The 9,724-nt window shown below is 31.9% G+C and overlaps 1 protein-coding gene across 1 annotated transcript; it reads left to right on the forward strand.

The window, feature by feature from the left end:
• Positions 1–7,879: 7,879 nt before the first annotated feature.
• LOC107865927 (protein SOB FIVE-LIKE 3) lies at positions 7,880–9,062 on the forward strand. The gene has a single exon (XM_016712114.2). The coding sequence runs from the start codon at positions 8,499–8,501 to the stop codon at positions 8,928–8,930; it is 432 nt and encodes a 143-aa protein (XP_016567600.1). The 5' UTR covers positions 7,880–8,498; the 3' UTR covers positions 8,931–9,062.
• The last annotated feature ends 662 nt before the right edge of the window (positions 9,063–9,724 follow it).

Genomic DNA, 9,724 nt, shown 5'->3' on the forward strand with positions numbered 1-9,724 from the left:
AGTGTTAGGACATTTGTCTTCCAACCAATTTGAGAAGAGTCACTCTTAACATGTTGGTGGCAAGTGTTGGCCAAGTGGCAAAATTAATAGTATGCATGTATTCTCAATTATACTTCTTTTCAAATAATCAAAGAAATATTATTCATGACTTTCCTAATACACAGTAAATTATTTTGAAATAAACAAATAACTTTCCTACACTATTTTAACATGTCATTGGTATCAGAGCTTCGACATATATGTGTGTATATTTGTGTCTAACTAAGAATGAAAACTCTAAAAAAAAACTGATGAATTCAGTAATTAAGATTGATCGATGCTCTGATATCTACAACATGCTAAAATAGAAGATATATAAGTATTGCAGTGTTGAAATACGCATCACAGCTCGTCTTTAATTGTCAAAATTTTTTGGTTAAAAGTAAGAAAGAATTCCAGATCTTAATCAAATTTTTCCTCAACTTTTTATACGACTTCCAACGTCACTTCAATATTCAGTTTGTTAATTCTTTTCGTCAAATTAACTAATTTGCACATCAAATTTAAACTAATTAAAATGACCTAAAATTAAGCTACACATCAAAAATTATCTTTATTAACGAATCAAATAAACTTCATTTCGTTAAGTAAGAAATAACTCACACATATAACAAGTAACAAGTACACTCCTCTGCCTTCTCAAGATATGCATGTGGCTACAGTAGGTGATTCCCAACTAATTCATATATATTTTTTTTTTTTCATAGCGCATTTTTGTAAAAACTCTAAACATCAAATAAGAGAAGAACAGACATAACTTCAAGATTTAGTTTAAAATAAGTTCTTTCTAGCATACTTGCTAACTAATGTTGACACCAAATCTAAACTAATTAAGCTAAGCTACCTAAATGACATAATGCTGAGATACAAGCCAAAACTCATTTTTCATTAATTGTCAAAGAAAAGTTCTTCCGTTAACACTTAACAGTAAGAAGGAAGTCACACGTGCAACAGGTAATATAATAGTACACATGTATGTTCGCTTGTTGAAAAGACATAACGTGAGCTCACTAATTAAAGTTACCCCAAGTCCCCAACTAGCTAATTCATTTACGTTTTGGCCTTACCATTTTAACTTTTACCTTTTTAACACCACCAATCTCCGAGCATCAAACCTGGGCCAGAACAGACTAGTTAGCTTCAAGATTGAGCTGAAGGTAATTTTCACTATACATCATGATGTTGTAGCTTAAAGTTGAAGGCCTATAAAGTAGTCTAGTATAGAATTAACCCCTTTATTCTCACAAATAGGACATACATCAATAGTTGATTTCTTGATTTGAACAACAAAGAACTCACACGAATAGTATAGCGGTTAACAGTACACATGTTTGCATGGTGAAGACGCGTGGATTCACCAACCGACCCCAATTCCCCAACTAATTAAGACTTTAATTTCTTGCTTTTCAACCCTACAAATCTCCAATCAAAAAACCTGAGCCTCAACAGGGTTAGCTTCAAGATGAACTGAAGGTAATTTAATTTCCACCATCATCTTGTTGTAGCTTCTCCAAAAGTTGAGTAGAAGGCCTAAAGGTATAATTCTAGCTAGTACAAAGATTAATAGTGCTCTTTCTATTTCAAACAGAAATTTATGTGTTTTATCAATTTCTTTCCAACGTTTTTTAAAATTGTTTTATAAGTATCAATTTTCATATAACATACAATATCAAAGTAAGATAGCATGTAAAATCGTGAGGTTGTCCAACCACAATTTTAATTTATATCTGCAAATTTATTTTATTCATTCTTGCTTTTTGGTACTTATCAACAGGACATCAAAGTGTAGCAACATTCTTTGCCTACTAATTCATTCAGCTACTTAAAAGTTCCACATTCTTAATTTGCCAAGTACACAACAAACAAGTTAACATAGCTATGGACTATGGTGAAGATGGTAGCACTGTGCACCATAATACAAAATTGACCTACATCATCGATGGCGTCGCCGCGTTTATCTTCGGACTGATGGCTCTCCATTGCCTGGTAAAATGTTTCTACGGTGAACGGGAAACTTCGTCAGAAAAGACTGAACGATCATCGACTGCACCAGTTGCTGATCAACATGATCATAATAGGATTGTCATCATCATGCCTGGGGACCGAAATCCGACCTGCATAGCAATGCCTGCTTCTTCACCTCATCACCATAGTCATGATGTTTGATTAATGTTTAGATCTTTAAGTTTATTTGTCCCAAGCGGGATAAAGGAGGAGGGTGGCAGTTAAGTTGACAACAAGCGTAAATCTAGTCAAATTATCACGACTCTTCACAATTCTGATTTCTGAGTAACATGTATTGTGAGGATTCATGCATACAATCCTAATAACCTGTTTGGATGGTGGTTTGCCATGGTTTTATAATGTATGGTATGGTGTAGTATGCTACCATATATAGTATGGTATGGTACAGTATTATGTTTGGATGAACTCTATCGTTACTGCGGTTTAATAATAGATTTTTTTGTTTGGTTTGATGTATGATACGGTATGATAACATGTAAGTTTACTAAAATGCCCCTAATTGTAATACATTTGAGATATCAACCCTTTTATTCATAACAGTGTTAGCGTAACCAGTTGTCCTTTCTTTCTTTCATCTCAGTGCTAGCGTAATCAGTTGTCCTTTTTTTCTTGATGCTTCTTATAGCTACCCGATGATTCTTTTAAGACGTCAAATTCACAAGGTATTTGCTAAATAAAGGTTTGACGAACGCAAACTAATGCAATCGGTAAGTACTTCCCAATCAATAAAATAATAAAACAATTCATATACATGTATGTATCTTAGAGTTCACAAATCACTTTCCATGTATATGCTTTTTGTGCATTCACTCAGATTTCCTCCATTTTAATTTTCAATTTTTTTTTATCGAATTCCTCCATTTTAATTTTCAATTTTTTTTTATCGAACTGAGTTTTTATTGACATTAAAAACTACTACTACTAAATAACTGTGATCATTTTTTTCACTCTTTGAATTTTTATATTCCTAACAGGAAGTCTTGCAATCTTTGTTAACAAATGCATAGTTTTAGCATGTATTTTGTTGATAAGGATAAAATAGGATTAAAGAAAATTTTATAAGGGTATAGTTGGAAAATAAAAATGAAAATCATGGCACATCACCAATTTGGTGGTTTAATAAATTGCTTCATTCCATGATTTGAATAGTAACATACCATACCACCTTTTTTAGAAAACCATAAAAACAAACATGATTCTCATGGTAACCATACCATACCATGGGAACCACCATCCAAACAGGCTATAAATAGCTTGGGATTAAGACGTTGTAGTTATTGTTAATGTATTTAGATTAGTTTTTCTTTCTTTCCTGTTTTTTTTTCCGGTAAATTTATATCACTAGACGACTGTTTAGTACTACTGGCCTTTTATTAATAATAAAAAAATAAAAATCCTGCTATAGGAATACACAACGGGAAGGGAAGCTACACCTTACTTTATCAATTCTAGTGTCTTAGCGACATGTACTAACTAGCAAGCATGAAGAGAATAACAGATAAATTTGAATTATTCTTCCAACATTTAAGCATCACTTTTTCTGATCTCGTGCTAGTATCTCGATTTTTTTTTTTCTTGTGGATAATTAAGCAGCAATTGGTAGTAACTCACTAGCCATCAATCATTTGTATATGATTATTCTTATTGCTGTTTATAATTCTAATTGATCATTACCGGATTAACATTAATACTGGTACATAATCAACGATAAAATAAGATGTTAATTAGTTGCAGATTCTGTTATCCATCTAGCCCCTTTACTTTATTCTCAGAGCAAAGTCTATTCACTTTGCTTTATAAATGAGATTTTAAATTGATGGGATTCTATTCCTCGTTTGTGATCGTATTACTGTTAACTGGAATTTAAGTCACATTCTAATGGATAAGTTCAACCAAAGTATGAAGGACAACATACAGCGTAAGTACAGTATTTGATTAGACTATAGTAGGCAATAAAGAGAATAAATTAAAGGGAATGAGAATATTAAGCACCATAATTTACATGCTAATGATCAGAGGCCTAATCAAATTCAAACAAGATTCATCTTTTGTTTCCACATAATGGAATCATTTTTTTCCTTTTTGGGTGATGCTTCTTTTTTTCTATTGCCATATTAGAGAATCAGAACATAATCCTTTAACTTTGGGTGTGTTTGGCACGAACAAAAAATGTTAGTGTTTGATAAGTTAGCAAATAAATAGTATCTAAGAAAAATTTATATTTGATCTAGAAAAACACTATGGACGTGCGGTGAGGAGTTCAAAACACACCATACGTGTTGTTTGCAGCCATGAAGTTCCGCTGCCGAGAAAGCGTCTTGGCGAAGATAAGAGTTTGACACCTCAAAATCTCCTAAACACCCTATTCTTAGTGTGACGAATATTGAACATAGGTACAATCGCGGGGTACTGATTTGAGGGAAGCATAATAAGGTTGGATGTAGCGGTGGTGGGATGGTCAAGGAGTGGGAGTGTCAGGGTTTTGAATAGACGATGAGTTTGAAATACCACTTAAGAATTTTTTTTTCTCTGCTGCCACTAAACAAGTCATTTTTCTTGTTTTTAAGGAATTAACTTATTCATCTAAATAATTTTGATCAACCAAATAAGAAAATTGAAAAATATTTTCCTCAGTACCAAACACACGGCTACACCCTTCACCATTAATTTGAGAACGACTTGAGCAGCAAATGTAACTTCCCAATAACATATCTGCCCTTTCATTTTTCCAAAAGAAGCATTTTTCAACTTGATTTTAATAATAATAAACTTAAATGTTCGATGGGCCAAGTTAAATCTTGTGTGATATTGGGGGAATATATATCAGGTAGAATCATATCACCCAAATTTGTGCAATATCCACAATTAGTTCATTTTTCTAGTGTCTATAAAAAGGCAGTCACTTAACTGATTTCATGCAGAACACAAGCTACTAAGATAAAGAGTGGGAAACAAGAATGAATTCAACAGGCATTTCAACTGGATTTTGGCAATGGAAATCACCAATTCCATACATTTATTTTGGTCTTGCAGTTATTGTTGCTACCATTGCTTTAGCATTAATTTTTCTCCTTTTCTGTGGACAAAATTCAGCTTCAACAGAGCACTTGGTTGAGACTGATGATGAGATTAAGAAAAGACATCAAGTAAAATCCCTAGATCCTGAGCCTAAAATTGTGGTAGTTTTTGCAGGAAATGATAAGCCTTTGTATATAGCAAAGCCTCTTACTTATTCTCCAAATGCTGCACAGCAAGTTTAGTCTAGCATCTAGCAGCTGCCTTTTTTTTTTTTTTGGTTTAATCATATGATATTCGAAATTGACTGGCTCTACTAATTTGGATGTGTGCCGGGTAGGCTCCACTAAGAAGGTAAAATCTCTCTATCAAGAAGTTATTCATTCACCAGATTCAAACTCGAGACTTGAAGGGTGAATGGATTCCAACTAATCATCATCATACTCTGAGTAATTAATTTGTTCTTTTTCTTTTTCTCCTTGTAACATGTTTCCTCTCTGGGAATTCGCTAAATTAGGTGTACAGTTATGAATGAAACCTCTCTTTTTTTTTTTAACTAATATGCCAAGATTTTAGTGGACTTTACAGCTATGCATATGTTCAATGAATGCAAAAAGAGTTCAAGAAACTAGCAGGAAGGTGTTGTTGAAACACTTTTCAGGGTTGTCGAACATAAAACCATGACAGTAATAAAGTACAATTAGGATAACAACTTAAAAAAACAGTAAATTAAGGAATTTTATATTTTAAAGAAATTTACAACCTTTGTAATGTGAACGACAAAGATTTGTCATATCTAAGTTTGACTTGCATACATACAAAGCATTATTTTATTGTTCAAAATTATACTCTGGCACTCTACACTCATAGGCTGTTAGAGGATGCAAGGGGTTCATCAGAACCCTCTTCATCTGAAATTTACTTTGCATATGGTCAGAATTTTTTCTTTATTTACATAGTAAATGATGAATTCCAATAGAATCTTCATGTATTCATTTATTAATACTTTGAATCCGCTTGATAAAAATTCTCACTCTGATATTGAATGGTTGCACTACATTTAAATGCAAAGGCAAAAAAGAAGGGAGGGGGAGGGAACTAAGTGTTTAATTAGATTGGATCTTTCCAGCCTTGGGATATTTGTCCTATTGTCAAAAAAAAATTTGGAACAGAACAGCACATGGAGCCCAAGACAATTCCAATACAAGATATGATCTCCCAAAAGGACAAACAGCAGGAATAATAGATGGGCCTTGCCTGTCTAGCATTTCCTTATAATAAGTCATGCCTTAAGATTACAAAGTGAGGAACAACTAAAAAGTCATTTAGAGGCAAGCCATGCCCCATAACAATATATCCTCAGCTGGTTAATTAATACTCTTATTTGCACTCTACTAAACCTATAGAAACTAACATGAATGCTTACATAGACTTTCATAATTAATACTATCCTAAATTTTAGATCTACCCACATCCCAGATCACCCTTTGACAATGACAGTACTAGCAAGCCAAAGAACAAGAACAACAAGTTATTACACCCCGTTTCAGTTGATGTGACTTAGTTTGACTCATTAATATTTAAGGACAAATTAAAAAATTTATAATGAGATGTTTCCAGACGGAAAAATGTATCATTCTTTTAAAAATGAACTAATAAAAAAATAGTTTCAAATAAGCTGAAACCATTAAAATAGTATATAGTATTATATAGTTGTATAACAAACTGGATAGTAAAAGTAATTATATGCACAATTACTGATCACGAGTGAAAGATTGTACCACAAAGGGGAATGTGGTAAGAAGCACGAATTTGGAACATCCAATATTAGGTGGTCAAACAAAAAAGAGAGTGAAAGATTACGGGATAACAAATGCATGTACTAGTCAATGCATACTCTCCGTTTCGATCTATTTGTTTTACTACTTTTCTTTACTTCATTTTAAGTTAAAAAGTTTGTCTCTTTCCTTTCCTTGTTTTGACAACTCTCTAGTTTCCTCTAGTTTCAAATTTTCACATAGCATATTTAATACCACAATATTAAAGAACATCACCCCAAGATTCAAACAGGGGTAACTCAAGGGTAAGGCTAGTAAAACGTTTGTTTTACATCCTCAAAATTTTTTAGTAGTAAATTTTATGATTTTAACTACACTTCAAATAATAGCGAAGATTGTAAAATACGTTTTAAAAAATTATCTAAAAAACAAAAGAAAGAAAAAGCAATCTAGTTTTTATTACAAATATTTTAGAATTTTAAATTAAACAACTCAAACTTCATATTAATAAATAAAGTTTTAACAAAAACATCTAAGTTAATGCATTGCAAAAAAATGACTAATATCTTATTAACTAGAATTAATCTTTATTTTTATTAATAATCATATTAATATATGACTTAAAGGTCATGTGTCTTTTAAAATAATGCACAAAACAATAACTAATATGCATGAAAAAAACGATAACTCTAAATTATTACAATATTATTTAATATTATTTTTATATGTATGTATATATATTTAAGGCTTTTTATTAAAATTTAACTTTATATCATTAACTTTGTTGAGATACTCATATTTCAAAAATCTTTTTCATTTCCTTAAATTTCGTATTAAAAGTCAATATCATATAAACAAAATAAAATATAAGTTATTGTCTCCTCCTGAAGTTACAGAACTTCACTGCTTGAGAAGACCACTGCTACAAGACAACTCCAGTTGGCTTCCTTTCAATTTTCCAGTAGAAGAAAAAGCTGCATAATTTATTTACTCCCAACCTCTTGTTTTTATTTGACATGACATAGAAATAAGTAGTGAGAATAAGAGAGGTGCTTTTTCTAAGCTCATTAACAACAGCAGCAACAAAAAGTAATATATATATATATATATATATATCTTCAGAGTAGCACATAGGCTGTGCAACTTCTTTCTCTTCCTCTGCATATTGCATTCAAAGCAAAACTTCTTATTTAATGAGTCACGTTCAAAATTCAGAGAAGTAAAGATATGTACATATATATTTTTTTTTTAAACTGAGAGTAAGTAATTAATCCAATTTTCTGTCCTTGAGTTGTTTTTTGTGCCTTTTGTTTTTGTAAAAACAGGTCTTTTCTCTATCATCTTTGACAGCTTCTATCTGTCTCTCTGTCCATGTAAATAATGACGATGTACATGTCAAGTGGTGAAATTTAATCCAAACATAAATTCGAAAACAAATAAATAAATATCATATTTTTTCGGGTTGCTTTCAAAAGTAGTAGTATAAGATTGGGGCATGTTTGTTCTATACAGGTGTTTTGATTCACTTTCTTTTGCCTTTTTAACATGTAACAATAAACTCCACTTTTCTGTCTTTTTTACTTCTTTCTAAGCCATTGTGTTTTTATATATTCAATTAGTATATACACTAGTTTTGTGCTTATGGACCCTAAGTCCCAGGATGAAGAGTGTCACAGTAGTGAATCTGGATGGACAATGTACATTGGCTCACCTTCGAATGGTGAAGAAGATAAGATGAATTGCGAAGACGATTTTGATGAAGTTGATGATGATGTAGGACGTGGTCGTCGCAAGAATACTGACGATGATGATAATAATGATACTGATGACTCTATGGCTTCTGATGCATCTTCTGGTCCAAGTCATCACATTACTAGAAATGCAAATAAGAATCCAATTCCAAAGGAAAAGGGTAATGGAAAAAGTGGTTCTAACAACAAAGCTAGCATGAAGAAAGGTAGTCTTAAGAATCAAGACAAGGGAGGGTACTCTGTTTTTTCAGCAAAAGGTGCTAAAGTTCCATCCAATGGTGAAAAGGTAAAGAAAAGTATTTGGAAGGGCAAAGGAAAATAAAACTTACTAAAAAACTCCAATATATAAATATATTTATCCTCTTGTTATGTTGATGTACTTAATTGTATCTCTTGTGTTAGTACTTAGTGCAATGTTAATGATGTTTTGCGATTAAAAATGAATCAATTCTTTTATTGCGGAGTTGATTTCTCAAATTGTCATTCAGGTAATCATAGTTGCTATCTCAAAAAGTCATATTTCTTCTTGGTTTCAGTTTCCTTCAATAAAGAAATTGACTTTTTGTGAAATAATAATTAGTTGAGTCGATTATCATGATATGTTTTGATCGGTTGGCTGATCGGAAATGCATTATATTAGTATTATATATCCTTCATTCATGACTCTCTTTGAATTATATCATTCGTAGATAGTTAAACGCTTTTCAATGCCAATAAATGATGCATCAAGATTAAGACACGGTATTGTTAATTTATTGTGCAGTTCTACTAACTAAAAATAATGTTCGTTCAACCACTATGTGATACACCGTTATTTGATCAACTAAAATAATTATGTTTGGAAAGAGGATCACGTTGAGGTTAGTTCGTATTCTACCATCATTTGGAATTAATGATGACAAATCACATCGACCAATGAGTGTCAAATGGGTGGGCTGGAGTGAATGAGAGTGAGTAGCATCCTTCCCAAATTACTTGAACCGAAATAAGTTGAGTCAAAATGAGTTATTCATGCTTTGAAGCACTCGACTCTTATCAAATTTTAATTTAATTTATTTATTTTCTGAGAATTTAATAGTAAATTACCGAACAAGTTCATAGAAGAAAATCTTTATT

The sequence above is a fragment of the Capsicum annuum genome, chromosome 3, assembly GCF_002878395.1.
Source record: "Capsicum annuum cultivar UCD-10X-F1 chromosome 3, UCD10Xv1.1, whole genome shotgun sequence".
NCBI lineage: Eukaryota > Viridiplantae > Streptophyta > Magnoliopsida > Solanales > Solanaceae > Capsicum > Capsicum annuum.

Excerpts from the sequence above, each read along its gene's own strand:
- LOC107865927 (XM_016712114.2), top strand. The coding sequence starts at position 8,499 with ATGGACCCTAAGTCCCAGGATGAAGAGTGTCACAGTAGTGAATCTGGA.